Raw genomic sequence first — 14,469 nt, forward strand, 5'->3', positions numbered from 1 at the left:
TATATATATATATATATATATATATATATATATATATATATATATATATATATATATATATTTATTTATTTATTTATTTATTTATTTATTTATATTATTCTTTAAATAATTACGTGATCAAAAGAAACTCGAATGGAATGCAAGTAACGTGTGCATGAGGAAGAATACGAGTGACGGTTCAACTAATTGAGAATGACTGATTAAGATGGATCAATGGTCTTTTTGCATGAGCTCGAGAATGGTTAAGGATGGCGTAGCCACCACTCTTGGTCCAAAATGGTAAAAAAAAAAAAAAAAAAAACAGCCACCTGTTGTTTGTTGTGGTTTTTATATTTTGTCAAAAAAAAAAAATTATACAAAGGAAATATCGATGAACTTATAATGACAGAGTTAGAAATTCATCAGCATACAAAAATGTCTATACTTTGACTAAAATTTAATATTAGACTAAGAACACAATATCTTTATTGCCGTCAAACTATCGAGGATTGAAATATCCATAAGAACGTTGATATATTTGTAGATTCCTTTATTGAATATACGTTATATATTAAAAAGAAAATTCATATATGAATATAAATATTAATAACAATAAATTAGTCTGAAAATAAAACTTAATTATTAATTTAAATATTTTTTATGAAATAGAAAATATTATATATTGATATATTCTTAAAATTTAAATCAATTAAATTATAAATTTAGTTTTTGAATTTAGTCTTTAATTTTTTTATTTTATAAAATTCATAAATTTAATAGACACGTAGTTGATAATTATTGGAATTATCATATACTTTAAATAAAAATAGATAAAATAAAAATAAAAATAAGGTCAAATTGGACGAAACTTGTAATTTGGGGAAGATTGGAATAAGGTTTAGAATAATCCTGAATGTGTTAACATTTGAGCATAGAAAGAGAAGTATTTTCTATGGTTGTTCTTCCGAAGAACGAGACGAGTATCACAGAACAATGACGAGGGAGCTTTTGGATTTGATTGCTTTCTCCAATGGCTACATTCGGATCATCCTTGCGCTTTCCTTTCTGAGCTCTTCTTCAATTTCTCAACTGGCTGCTTCCATTCATCAATACCAAAACGAATCCTTCATCCATCGTTCCAATTCCTTCTTCTTCCATGGCGGTAGTGAAGGTCTTTATGCTTCTAATTTCCACCCTCCTTCCTCCAATTTCACCGATTATGCAGACCAATCACTCCATGGAATGACCTTCATCAGGTAAATTAATCGAACCTTGTATATCTCGAGTCATTCTTTTTTGTTTCCCGATTTTCGCTACTGTTCTTTCATTTGATCAAGTTTGCCGCATTAGGGTTGGTTTATTTCCTCAAAATGTTGTTTGATGATTGGTTGAAATCGATCGTTTTAAGTTTCCAGTTCATGTGTGTTTCTGCATGTGATGGAGGTGTACCAAAGAATTTAGATTAGTTCTTGTTTGTGGGTAATGTAGGTTTGAATCGATTACATTTAGACGAACCAAAAAATCTGCAGAACAAAAGAATGAGATGCAGCAAAAAACTGGGTTAATTGAAGCTATTATTGTGGAAGTCAAAGACAGGAAAAAAATTGGAGGGGCATTTCTGAATTCTGATCTCATATGCTGCACCCAGAAGCTTGCTAATAATGGATCTTGCAAGTTAGGAGAGGTTATTATTAAGCAGGATTCATATGACCCTAATAGACCAAGGAGAATTCAAACTTTCTTTGAAGGGATAAGTGAAGAAGCTAATATGGAGCCTATTACAATTGAACTCAACAAAACTGGAATGTATTATCTGTATTTTATGTTTTGTGATCCACAACTCCAAGGTACATTGATCAGTGGAAGAACAGTTTGGAGAAACCCAGATGGTTATTTACCAGGAAAGATGGCTCCAATGGTAACATTCTTTGGCTTTATGTCTTTGTCTTACCTTATTCTTGGTCTTGTCTGGTTTCTCTGGTTTGTAAGATATTGGAAAGATGTAATGCAATTGCAATACCATATCACTTGTGTGATAGGTTTAGGAATGTGTGAAATGGCCCTTTGGTATTTTGAGTATTCAAATTTTAATTCCTCTGGAAGTCGACCGATGGGAATAACCCTTTTGGCAGTTACGTTCAGTGCTATTAAGAAGACTGTTTCTAGGCTGCTTCTTTTAGTTGTTTCAATGGAATATGGAGTCGTGAGACCGATCCTCGGCGGTATAACCACGAGAGTTATCCTTCTGGGTGTTGCATACTTCTTGGCTTCTGAAGCACTTGAGGTTGTTGAGCATTTGGGAAATGTTAATGACTTATCGGGAAAAACAAGGTTCTTTCTGGTGTTGCCAGTTGCTGTATTGGATGCTTGCTTTATCCTTTGGATCTTTTCCTCTCTATCAAAAACCCTGGAGAAGCTTCAGGTAAATTTACATTGTTTGAGCCTTTTTTTCTGCTGGGAGGATGATCTTATTCAGTTCTCTGTTCTGTATGTATGCTTTATAGGTTAGAAAAAGCTTGGCCAAACTCGAGCTTTATCGGAAGTTTACCAACTGCCTTGCGGTTTCGGTGTTGCTCTCTATAGCTTGGATTGGATATGAGGTGACTTCGTTTTTCTCTACTGCTAGGACAAATTGTAAAGATAAGTCCAATGGTTAGAATTACTGATTCTTGTTTCTGTAGTTTTATTTCAATGCGACCGATCCGTTAAGCGAGCTGTGGCGTAGAGCTTGGATTATTCCAGCCTTCTGGATTTTGCATTCTTTTGTTCTCTTGGTGATTATATGTGTTCTTTGGGCTCCTTCTCATAATCCTGTAACCAGGTAATCATCAATCCCCTGCCTCCTTTTGGGAATTTACTTGAATCTACTTCTAGATCAACGCGGTTTTGCCAACCGGATCTCGGTTCAAAAGGGTCTTATCAAGAATTTTTTCTTCTAGTTCAAAAGGATTTTGATCAACATGTTTAGTTATATCAGTTTTTTGCTTCACTACCTTTTTATGCACTTGGATAGCTTTCACTATCTTCTATCTCCTTAATCTTTCTTTATACATGTGAGATCCCATGTCAGTTGGAGAGAGGAACGAAACATTTCTTATAAGGATGTGGAAACCTCTCTCTAGTAACGCATTTTAAAACTTTAAGGGAAGCCCGGAAGGGAAAGTCCGAAGAAGACAATATCTGCTAGGGGTGGGTTTGGGCTTGGGCTGTTACAATACATTCTCTCCCGCACAGAACTACCTACTCACTCCCATAAACTACAGCTGAATTACTTGTTCTTGATTGCTTTAAAAGAGACGTAAAAACCAGATATTTAACAAACATTCTTTTTTTAAGAAACCCAAGTGTTTATCAAATGAAATTAGCTAGTGTCTAACTGGGCTTCATAGATTCGCATACTCGGAGGACACTGGGGATGATGTCGACGAGGACGTCGTGGCTCTCACTGGAGCCGGAATTAAGATAGCTCCAGATTTATCCAACAAGCTTGAAAGGAAGGAAAGAAAGGGACCATCTACTATTGCAGATCTGCCTGTGTTTGGACATGGAGGAGATCTTGAGGAAGATAAAAGATTGTGATGCTCTCTCTCTCTGTACATTTTGTTTCATTTCTCTTACTAAGCTGCTTAAAATGGGAGCTGAATGTCTCAGTTACTATGCTTCAAAGTTGTACAATTACATCCACCATGGAGGGTAGTGATGAAGAAAATGAAGGTTTAAAACTCTCACATTAACTAACTTCCATTGGTGACTTGAGCAAATCCTTGAAAATATTATACATTTTGTAGCTTCAAAGCCTTGATAGAATGGAAATGGAAGATGAAAGAAGCTGGTTGGTCTGAAAGTTGATGATCTTCTTCAGTTACTGTTTGTGAAATGTAAACAAATATTGTAATTTCCTGCTCTCATACTCTACAATGATATACAAGTATAGACTTTTAAGTTTGTGCTCTTGTAATGGTAGATATTTGGTTAATTCAACCCTTCCATTATCTCAAAAGTTGATAGTTTGACCTTTATTTACGCTGAAATAATGACCTCTTATTTAGGAGTAGCTCAACTCTACCATTAGGTGTCACTTCTCATCGGTTGGAGTATATACATGTACTATAATAGGGTTGGAGTATAGCCCACCGAGTCTGGTATATACAATGTACTATAATAGTTCAAGTTCACTGTTAGCATATATTGTCATTTTTAGACTTTCTCTTAAAGTTTTTAAAATGTGTTTGTTAGGGAGAGGTTTCTACGCCCTTATAAATAATGTGGAATTTCACAATGTTGTATTGGTTGAGGAGGAGAACGAAACATTCTTTAAGGATGCCACATTGGTTGAGGTTGAGGAGGAGAACAAAACATTTTTTATAAGCGTGTGAAAACTTGTTTTAAAAACATTGAGGAGAAAACTCGAAAGGAAAAATCCGAAGAAGACAAATATCTAATAGCAGTAGACTTGGGCTGTTACATGCACCATCATAAAATTGACAAATCCAATTAGAGAGTTAATTGACTACTAAGTGACTGGAGTTATTGACCAAACATAATTAGATATGATACCTCATACGATATGAGTTTTTTGAGTCGTTTCTTATCATTATTATTTTTAAAAATTTAACCGAAACCCTAATAACTTTCCATCTATGACAAATACTAATTTCTCGAGCATTCAAATATGTCCAAATTGACATATTGATAAAAAAAAAAAAAAAATGCCAGCTCATAATCCCAACAATAATATAAAAATATATATTTAATATTTTTTAATACACTATAATAAAGACAAGTTATGAAATTTGACTAAAATAAAATTAAAACATAAACTACTAAATCATATTTTCTCTCTCTAGGATAGGGATGAGAGAGAGGCGAAGGGTTCCAAGAAAAAGAAGGTCAAATTCATTAGGGGCTTTGCATTAAATTGGAGGGAATCAAGGGGAAAGGTGGGCCCCACCCCTTTGTGCTTTAATGGAAGGTAAGAAATATACTTTTAAATAAATAAATAAATAAATAAATAAAGCTTCAATTTCAAAAATAATAATAATAATAATAAAGCTTTTTCATAAATCACCATCAGTTTTCAGTATTTGCAGATGCGCCCCTCTCTCTCTCCTCTTTTAATTCACTCAACTAACCTTCAATTTCATTACCTACTTTCTCTCTCTAAAATTTATTTTCCTGATTTTTGTTTAAATTAATATCGTTGTCGGTTTTTTTAAATAAAAAAAAGAGTGTTTTTTTTTTTTTTATATATATTTTCTTCCTAAATTTTAAAAATAGTCTCGAGTAATTTTAAATAAATTTTAAGATATACATCAATTAAATTTGATACAGATACGAAAATTGGCTCAAATTTAATGGAAAAATTTGTAATTTTTTGTCTGAGTAATCTTCGCCCTGCAACTCACTTTAACGGTGCTCTGCCTTTTCTCTTCAACAATCTGTGTAAACTCCGGCCGTTTTTTGTTTGAATGTGCTACTTTTCTGGCTCTTGCTGCTCCGTAGGATTTCGGATTCTCTTCCATTTCTAGACATTCTTAAGAGCCTTTTCGTTTTCTACCTCTAGCTTAGTTTCCATATTTTTGTTCTTAGTCTGAGCCATTTTGAGTCATTTATACGAGAAATTTGTCCGAGGTCTCTTTGATTGTGGTTTTGAGTTCAGTAGCACTGTACTAGTGTCTTCTTGCTATGGCTATGTTGTGTTGGTATTGTCTTCGAAGTTAGCGGACAATGCGAGGTTTGCTGAAGATGAAACGGCTTATTGAGCTCTTCGTCCTGTTCGTTTTGGCTCCACTCTGTGCTAGATGCGTAAACCTACCCTTAAACGACGACGTTTTGGGCCTGATAGTGTTTAAAGCCGATGTTCAAGATCCGAAGCTGAAGCTCGCAACGTGGAACGAAGATGACGATAATCCCTGCAACTGGACTGGCGTCAAATGCAGTCCCGGATCCAATCGGGTCGTCGAACTCAACCTCGATGGATTCTCTCTCTCGGGTCGACTCGGCCGCGGACTTTTCCAGTTGGAGTTTCTACAGAGATTGTCGCTGGCGAAGAACAATCTTAGTGGAAATATAAATCCCAATTTCTCTCGGGTCGGCAATCTTCAGGTGATTGATTTGAGTGGGAATAATTTCTCCGGTATTGTTCCGGACGTTTTTAGTCAATGTGGGTCTCTGAGAGTCATCTCTTTGGCTAACAACAAATTTTTTGGGAAAATTCCTGATAGTTTGAGCTTGTGTGGGAGTCTTATTGCAGTTAACTTGTCGTCGAATCAGTTTTCGGGTTCTTTGCCTTCTGGAATTTGGTCTTTTAGTGGGCTTCGATCTTTGGACTTGTCTGATAATGCTCTGGTGGGTGAAATTCCTAATGTAATTGAGAATTTGTATAATCTGCGGACTCTTAACTTGAGCAGGAATCGATTTTCTGGACAGATTCCTGATGGTATTGGGAACTGTTTGCTTCTGAGATCCATTGATCTTAGTGGGAATTCTTTCTCTGGGAATCTTCCTCAGACAATGCAGAAACTTGTTTTGTGTGGTAATCTTATCTTAAGCAGGAATTTGTTTGAAGGAGATGTTCCAGAGTGGATAGGAGGAATGAAAAGCCTTGAAACTCTGGACTTTTCTGGGAACAATTTTACTGGCCGTATTCCTTCTACAATGGAAAATCTGCAATATCTAAAAGTATTGAATCTCTCTTCAAATGGTTTTACTGATAGCTTTCCGGAGTCTGTGATGAAATGCCAAAGCCTTTTGGCAATAGATTTCAGTCATAATTTGATCACGGGTAATCTTCCGGCAACTGGAAGTTTAGCCAAGCTGCAGTTTCTAAACCTGTCCGGGAATTCTTTTGTTGGTCCTATCCCAGAAACTATTGGAGATCTGAAATCTTTGAGCATTCTTGATTTGAGCTCGAATCGTCTGAACGTAACCATTCCTGATGCAATTGGAGGAGCTGTGTCCCTAATTGAGCTGAAGCTGGATGGGAATTTTCTAGAGGGTGAAATTCCCTCTTCAATTGGTCACTGTTCTTCCCTTACAAATCTGTAAGCTTCCTTTTCTTCTTTACTTGTCTACTGTTTGATTGGTTGAATGTACATTTGTATTTTCTAGCATTTATAAACCGTTTTCAGCTAAAACTAGTTTCTTGTAACTATCGAGATTCAAACTTACTTGTATGATTTAGAAATTGTGAGATCTCACATTGGTTGGGAGGAGAATGAATCATTTTTTATAAGGGTGTAGAAACCTCTTCTTAGCAGACATGTTTTAAAAATTTTGAGGGGAAGCTCGAAAAGAAAAATCCAAAGAGGACAATATCTGCTAGCGGTGGGCTTAGGCCATTACAAATAGTATCAGAGCCAGACATTGGGCGATGTGTCTGCGAGGAGGCTGAGTCCCGAAGGGGATGGACATGAGATGGTGTGCCAGCAAAAACGCTGGAACCCGAATGGGGTGGATTGGGGGGTCCCACCAGTGAGGACGCTAGATCCTTAAGGGGATAGATTGTGAGATCTCACGTTGGTTAGGGAGGAGAACGAAACATTGTGTGGAAATCTCTCCCTAGCAGACACGTTTTAAAAACCAACCTCTCCCCGGCATTTGTTGTTGGATATATCTACTTGTTTGAGAAGCATTGAAACTGTTATCTCTTTCTTGGATTGGGTTGTAGTGAGTCTTATGACTTTAGTTAGTCCCTTTCTTCTTGTTTCTAGTACTTGAAAGGCTGGTTAGAATCTGGAGACTGCTTAGCGTTTAATATGATCTAAATTTAACTAATATGTCTGATAGATTTATCCTTGTCAAACTTGGCAGGTTCATGTCACACAATAACTTAACTGGCCCGATACCAGCAGCATTAGCCAAACTCTCTTATCTACAAAATGTCGACTTATCCTTTAACAACCTCAATGGAACCCTTCCAAAGCAGTTGTCTAATCTTCCAAACCTTCATATGTTCAATATTTCTCACAACGACTTCAACAGTGAGCTGCCTACTGGTGGATTCTTTAACACCATCTCCCCTTCATCCGTTGCTAGCAATCCATCCCTTTGTGGCTCTGTTGTTAACAAGTCTTGCCCTTCCGTTCTTCCAAAACCTATTGTTCTTAATCCCAACTCCACTTCAGATTCCATTTCCAGCTCTCTGCCTCCAAGTAATAATCACAGAAGAAATAGAAATATCCTCAGCATTTCTGTGCTGATTGCCATTGGTGCCGCTGCTTTCATCATCATTGGTGTAATATCGATCACCATTCTCAACTTTCGAGTTCAATCACCCACGTCTTCTTCATCTGCAGCTGCACTTGCATTATCTGTTGGGGATGATTTCAGTCATTCCTCCAGTCCTGATGCAAATTCTGGAAAGCTTGTGGTGTTATCAGGAGAGCTCGACTTTAGCACAGGTGCACATGCCCTGCTGAACAAGGATTGTGAGCTTGGGCGTGGTGGATTTGGAGCAGTTTATCGTACTGTTCTGCGGGATGGACACTCGGTTGCAATCAAGAAGCTTACTGTTTCTAGCCTTGTTAAGTCGCAAGAGGATTTCGAGAGGGAAGTTAGGAAGTTTGGGATTGTCAGGCACCAAAATCTAGTGGCACTTGAAGGTTATTATTGGACTCCCTCGCTACAGCTCCTTATATACGAATTCGTCTCTGGAGGTAGCTTGTATGGGTTGCTCCACGAAGCATCAGATGACTATGTCCTGCGATGGAACGAGAGATTCGACATAATTCTTGGGACAGCGAAAGGTTTGGCTCACTTGCATCAATCAAACACAATCCACTATAACATAAAATCCAGCAACGTTCTTATTGATTGTAATGGTCAACCGAAGGTTGGAGATTATGGTCTAGCTAGATTGCTGCCAATGCTAGACCGTTATGTTTTAAGTAGCAAGATCCAAAGCGCACTTGGTTACATGGCACCAGAGTTTGCTTGCAGGACAGTAAAGATAACCGAAAAATGCGATGTTTATGGCTTTGGAATATTGATTCTAGAGGTGGTTACAGGGAAGAGACCTGTCGAGTACATGGAAGACGACGTTGCAGTCCTCTGCGACATGGTCAGAGTAGCAGTGGAAGAAGGAAACGTCGAAGAATGCATCGACAGCAAGCTGAGGGGGAATTTCCCTGTCGAAGAGGCCATTCCCGTGTTAAAATTAGGCTTGATATGCACCTCCCATGTGCCATCAAACCGGCCGGACATGAGAGAAATGGTCAAAATATTGGAGATGATCAAATGCCCATCTGAATTACAAGAGGAGTTGGGATAAACTCAGTCAAGAACACAGCTGCAGATTAACCCGAGACACACTCCGACCGTATGGTGAACAGGAATTCAGTGTGCTTATCTGATGATGCCAATGGAACTCAAAACTGTTATATCAAATGAAGCCAGCCTTGATTTTGGCTTACTGTACTTCTTTAGTTTATTTTTTAAAATTAGAAGTCACTGGATTCACTTCCACCAAGCTGCTTCCTATTTAGTTCTATTTCTTCCATTCCCTCTGGGCCTAACTATGATCTGCAGTTTTGTGTGATAAAAGCAGAGGCGGCAACTTCAGCAGATTCTCTTAATTTTAAACTCTCTCTCTCTCTCTGAGGTACTTTTTTCTTTTTTCTTTTTTTCGTTTTGTTTGAAAGCTGTTGCTGTTCTTGCTGTTCTTGCTGTTCTTGCTGTTCTTGGCAGGTTTCTGTTGGGTAAAGGACAGGGTTTTGACTTGTCCCCATTTGTCAAAATTGTGGGTTTGCAGCAAAGGAAAAGGAAAAAAAGTAGAATGGAGAAGTTCCTGAGAGTACAGAGAAAAGATTCTCAAACAAAGAGAATGAATCCAAACTGGTGAGTGAAATTTAAAATAATGCAAAAAAAAAAAAAAAAAGAAATCATTTTTTGAGGGCTGAATTAAGCTTATAATAACATATTGTTGCCATTTTCTTGGGTAAATTCAAAGGTTAGAATATTAGGTAGCCATTAGGCATTTGAATATAATTAATTCAATTATCAACCACATGGCCCTTTGTGGAATTCTTTGATTGAGAGATGTTTACATATTATTTCACCATACATTTTAAATACTATTTTGTTTTGAGACAATTTGTTATATGCAAACCTCTTGTTGTTTATATGCCCGGGATACGGGATAGTTGAGCCTACTTAATCAGAAGTCTTTATCACTTTGTCCTAGTTTTCGTCTTTCATTGTTAGTATCAGTCTAGGTAGAGTGCTTTCGTCGTTGGTATTTTTTTTGATCTCGGGACTTCCATTCAAATCTTATAACACTTCTCCTTCCGACCATGCAACAACACGTGAAAATTGAGAGATGATCATTTGTGCTAGGACTCTTGAAAGACCTATAGTTATGTTCGAGAGTTCATATCATTTTTTTTTTTTTTTTAATTTTTGTGGGAGCTTGAAAGAAACAGAATTTGATCTCAAATTCTAAAATTATGAAACTGTACACTCAGTAGCAATAAAAGTAAGTAATTTGCAATCAAATACTAAATCAATTGCAGTTAGTGAATAGGAATTCGTTTTTTGTTTTATTAGATAAAATTTAAGATTATTAAAGTTACAACCAATTATTAATCGACACGTGTTTAATATCAGTTGTGCCACGTATTAAGCCTAGTTCGGTCAGATTGGGTCATACAAAAATGGGTCCAAGATTAAATGAGTCTGAGATTGAGTCAAAGCCCAAATCCACTTTTCAATTTTTTAAAATAATGATTTCTCCATTCAAATTAATTAAAGATTTGTAATTTAAATTTTTTTTGGTTAAATTATAAATTTGAGGTAAAGGACTTAAAATCTGTTTAATCTTAATTTAGGGCTTATAAATTTTAAAAATTCAATTAACTGTCAAATTATAAATTTAATCTTGAATTAAAAAAAATCTAATTAAATTATTAAATTTTGCGTGAATTTTAAAAAGTAAATACAAAATTATAATTCATAAAATTTGTCTCCATTGTTCCGAAGAACACAGTGTGATCTGACCAAAACCAGAAATTCAGCCTCTGAAATTCTCCAATTCCCCTTTTCCATTTTCACCAATTCCCAGCTTCCGTCTGTCCCTGAAAACCCACCATGCCCGATTCGCCATAACATACAATTTCAAATTCCATTCCGACCCCTTTCTCCCAACAAGATGTCCTCCGAAGACATGAATGGGCTCAACTCCCACCTCGTCTTCCAAGAGGATGCCATGCCCTTCAATTGCGCCACCACGTCGCAGCGCCGCGTCGCCGACCCAGCTCCCAAAACCCGCGAGCTCTGCGGTTTCATGGACGACAAACTCTTACCTGTCGACCGCGACCGATTTTTTGCTCACCAGGTCGAAGATTTTCGCCGGAGTGTGTTCGGTCATAGCCGGAATTGGAATGGTAATAAGAGTGCAAGAACTGGTAGTGGCAAAGGGTCGGATGAGGAAGATGATGACGATGAAGATGACGATGGTGAAGATGAAGTCGATGATGGTGAAGATGAAGTCGATGATGGTGATGATGATGATGTTGTTGTTGAGGGGCTTGCTTCTTTGGATGATGTCAATAAGTGCACTAAAACTGCTAACCCTAACAACACCAACAAAGACATAAGCGATCAGAGTAGTGATGGCTTGAAGAATGAGACGAACAAATTGGGGAATGGGAAGCTTAAGCACCATTCATCGTTTGGTAAGAACTTTATACATCCAATTTTCAATCCCCAAATAGAAACTATGATTTTAGAATGTTTGTTTGAATTATCTGCTCCCATTTTGAAAATTACTATAAATTGTTCTTATGGGTTTTAGGTGGAACTCTGTTGATCAAGGATGGCTTGGTTGGCTCTTCAGGCTGTAACACAGGAGCTACTCGGAACGACCCAAATGCGGTTACAATAGCAGAACCTGAAAATGCTTATTATTCCCAGTATTTGCAAGGCACTGAGGGATCTACTTCTGGGCAGAAGGATTTAGCCATAGAAAATGGATGTGGTTTTGGGAGAAGGGATGTTTCGCTTTCAAGCGAACCTGAAGAGTCTCTGAGAGCAATTCTCACCGACCCCGTGACGTGAGTTCTAAGTGTTTCAATTATGTTTCATTTGGTTCAGCCTGTCAATCATGTTGAAGTATGAACTTGATGCTTGCAGTTTGATTCTAGTGTGTTTTCATGAAGGAAATATGATATGTTCTTATATTTTCTTCACTTATTTATCCATCTCAATTGTTTCTGGTGATATATTTACTTCTTCTTGGAATCAGGGGCGTTCTCATGGACGATGCAATGATATTGCCATGTGGGCATTCCTTTGGGAGTGGTGGAATACAACATGTTCTTAGAGTAGTGAGTTACTGGCAAGAACACTGCTCATCTATGCCGTTTAAATTGCTTTTCATCATGTTAGCTATAATTTTTTCCATCATGTTCAAACATAAGAGGTGCATTGAAACTGTTAGGTGGGTAGAATCCTGATCTTGAGAGCCCCTTTTCAGGCCGTGAGATTTATGAAGATATATCAAAGTTTGCAGGAATTTCAAAATTAAAAAAGATAACAATTTTTGCTATAAAAATGAGTCTACTGCCTTATATGTAGCAGGCTTGAACTCGAATGTTGGCATCTATAAGTTCATAGCTTTTCAGTTTTCGATAATCGGACTCGAGTTTTGTCACCACTGAACTTATGAACTTGTATTTTTCAGTGTATCATGATGTAAAACTTGGCGACCTGTCTCTTAGCTGTGGGAATTCCAGTAATTTGGCTAGATAACCAGAATTTAGTCTTAGTGAGTTTGTCATGCATTTTCTTGATTTGGATTCTGAATACTCACTTTCTGTTGCAAGTATTTATGTATACCCATCTTGTGCACCTTAATTTCCATTGCTATATGGCTGCTCTGTTCATATTAATCATTCAATTATTTTGTCGACCTCGGTTGAAATAGTTTCTGTATTTCTCCTGATGTCTTTTCAGAAATCTTGTTACTCATGTTCTCAGTCAGTTTCTGAAGATTCTATTGCTCAAAACTTATGTGAGTACACATTTCTCCGCACTCACTCTCAGAATAGCGAAGTAATATATTGATATTCTCTTTGAACGTCGTTTTCATGAACATTTTCACGATCTTCGTTTTCGTGTCGTGATATTTTCATCTTCAGCTCTTCAAGCTGCAGTCCAAGCATTCCACCGGGAAGAAGAACTGTTATTTTACCGCTCACCGAAAAGGAGAAGGGAGAGGTTTGAGCAGGTATTTGCTTGGTACCTGGCAGGTTCTACTCGTGGATTTATGTTCGTCGCCCTTTCGCTTCAGAACAAACAATATTCTCGTACTGCAACTGCTTCCAAGTTTTTAATAATCATTCCAGTGTTTGCATACGTAGGATAAAGGTGGTTATGGTGATTCAACTCTCATGGATACTCCACGAGGTCGAGGTGTTCAGTTTCCTTTTGCAGTGACAGATAGGGTGATTATCAAGGTGAGCATAAAACTGTACTCTTATTTAGTTCCTATATTATAACATGTTGAAACTAATATCACAGCCTTAACGGATCAGGGGAACAAGAGGACGCCGCAGCGTTTTGTGGGACGTGAGGCTGTCGTTACAGCACAATGCTTGAATGGATGGTTTGTCATTTTTTGTTCCTCATTTTATTTTGTTTCCAAAATGAGAATTTGGCTATGAATTCAAATCTTTCCAAAACGAGTAAATGGGGCAACGAAAATAAGATTGAAATTTGTTTTCTGCAAATGCTACCTGATCTTAGTTTACAAAATGGCATCTTCTTACACTACAGGTATGTGGTAAAAACACTAGACAATGCAGAGAGTGTAAAGTTGCAGTACCGATCGCTTGCAAGGGTTCCGAATGATGCAGCATCCAAGACGATAACAAAGAAGGTTGCACCGAATTGGCTTTAGACTCGCAATATAGATTATAGGAACTTGAATTCGAGATGGATTAGGAGCCTAGTTTTTAGAGGCTCATTATGTTGGATTTAAATACACACAAAGGGATTGCTGTAAATATGGTTATGACATACATTTTGCATGGTTGAGCTTGAGGAGAGGTAGAATGAGTTTTGAGACGTGAGTAGCGTTGTGTTGAAGTAAAGAGCTCACCTAAATTTTGAGAAGTGAGTATCATTGTTTGGAGGCTTGGATTGTAACAGTGCGTTTTTAGATTAGAATGTTTCTATCTCTGGGAGATTAATTTGAATCTGATTGGGTTAATTGTCCGATTGTGAAACAAGAAAATAGAAAATTGTCGAACCATAGGTAGAGCAAAAGAGATGTGAAATTGAAGAGGTAGGCAATGAAGTATAGATCACGATGACAAAATAAATATAACAACTCATGTCCAGAATTCGAATCAGTATTTGAAATCCAAATTTAGTATCTAATAGCCCCAACATTCGATGGTCATGTTACTCGCTTCTAAGAGTGAAAACCATCCTCATAAACCAATTATTTTAACCTTTCTTAGTCATCTTATTCTAAAGATCGCTCTCATT

General features: G+C 37.2%; 3 protein-coding genes across 4 annotated transcripts; all 3 read left to right on the top strand.

Annotated features, from left to right (window-relative positions):
* Positions 1-861: 861 nt before the first annotated feature.
* LOC111486330 (transmembrane protein 87A-like) lies at positions 862-3,932 on the top strand. Of its 2 annotated transcripts, XR_002718848.1 has the most exons (6): positions 862-1,235; positions 1,468-2,401; positions 2,484-2,579; positions 2,661-2,800; positions 3,369-3,693; positions 3,768-3,932. XR_002718848.1 is itself a non-coding variant. In XM_023133413.1 (5 exons), exons 1-5 carry the CDS (start codon positions 973-975, stop codon positions 3,556-3,558), a joined length of 1,623 nt encoding a protein of 540 aa, XP_022989181.1. In that variant the 5' UTR covers positions 862-972; the 3' UTR covers positions 3,559-3,930. The 2 variants fall into 2 exon arrangements, 1 of the variants encoding a protein (XP_022989181.1); XM_023133413.1 differs by having other exon boundaries at positions 3,369-3,930.
* A 1,423-nt stretch (positions 3,933-5,355) lies between these two features.
* LOC111485953 (probable LRR receptor-like serine/threonine-protein kinase IRK) lies at positions 5,356-9,556 on the top strand. The gene is made up of 2 exons (XM_023132933.1): positions 5,356-7,022; positions 7,792-9,556. The coding sequence occupies exons 1-2, from the start codon at positions 5,707-5,709 to the stop codon at positions 9,248-9,250; spliced, it is 2,775 nt and encodes a 924-aa protein (XP_022988701.1). The 5' UTR covers positions 5,356-5,706; the 3' UTR covers positions 9,251-9,556.
* A 1,388-nt stretch (positions 9,557-10,944) lies between these two features.
* On the top strand, positions 10,945-14,124 carry LOC111482631 (U-box domain-containing protein 62-like). The gene is made up of 8 exons (XM_023128515.1): positions 10,945-11,651; positions 11,771-12,029; positions 12,221-12,302; positions 12,931-12,988; positions 13,116-13,204; positions 13,338-13,433; positions 13,512-13,582; positions 13,753-14,124. The coding sequence occupies exons 1-8, from the start codon at positions 11,126-11,128 to the stop codon at positions 13,874-13,876; spliced, it is 1,305 nt and encodes a 434-aa protein (XP_022984283.1). The 5' UTR covers positions 10,945-11,125; the 3' UTR covers positions 13,877-14,124.
* Positions 14,125-14,469: the final 345 nt, after the last annotated feature.

Source organism: Cucurbita maxima, unplaced genomic scaffold (assembly GCF_002738345.1).
Source record: "Cucurbita maxima cultivar Rimu unplaced genomic scaffold, Cmax_1.0 Cma_Scf00001, whole genome shotgun sequence".
Lineage (NCBI taxonomy): Eukaryota > Viridiplantae > Streptophyta > Magnoliopsida > Cucurbitales > Cucurbitaceae > Cucurbita > Cucurbita maxima.

Excerpts from the sequence above, each read along its gene's own strand:
- LOC111486330 (XM_023133413.1), top strand. The coding sequence starts at position 973 with ATGACGAGGGAGCTTTTGGATTTGATTGCTTTCTCCAATGGCTACATT. Across the intron at positions 1,236-1,467 it reads CATGGAATGACCTTCATCAG|GTTTGAATCGATTACATTTA; the intron begins GTAAATTAATCG and ends TGGGTAATGTAG. Across the intron at positions 2,580-2,660 it reads TAGCTTGGATTGGATATGAG|TTTTATTTCAATGCGACCGA; the intron begins GTGACTTCGTTT and ends TTGTTTCTGTAG.
- LOC111485953 (XM_023132933.1), top strand. The coding sequence starts at position 5,707 with ATGCGAGGTTTGCTGAAGATGAAACGGCTTATTGAGCTCTTCGTCCTG. Across the intron at positions 7,023-7,791 it reads TGTTCTTCCCTTACAAATCT|GTTCATGTCACACAATAACT; the intron begins GTAAGCTTCCTT and ends CAAACTTGGCAG.
- LOC111482631 (XM_023128515.1), top strand. The coding sequence starts at position 11,126 with ATGTCCTCCGAAGACATGAATGGGCTCAACTCCCACCTCGTCTTCCAA. Across the intron at positions 12,030-12,220 it reads ATTCTCACCGACCCCGTGAC|GGGCGTTCTCATGGACGATG; the intron begins GTGAGTTCTAAG and ends TCTTGGAATCAG. Across the intron at positions 13,434-13,511 it reads CAGATAGGGTGATTATCAAG|GGGAACAAGAGGACGCCGCA; the intron begins GTGAGCATAAAA and ends TTAACGGATCAG.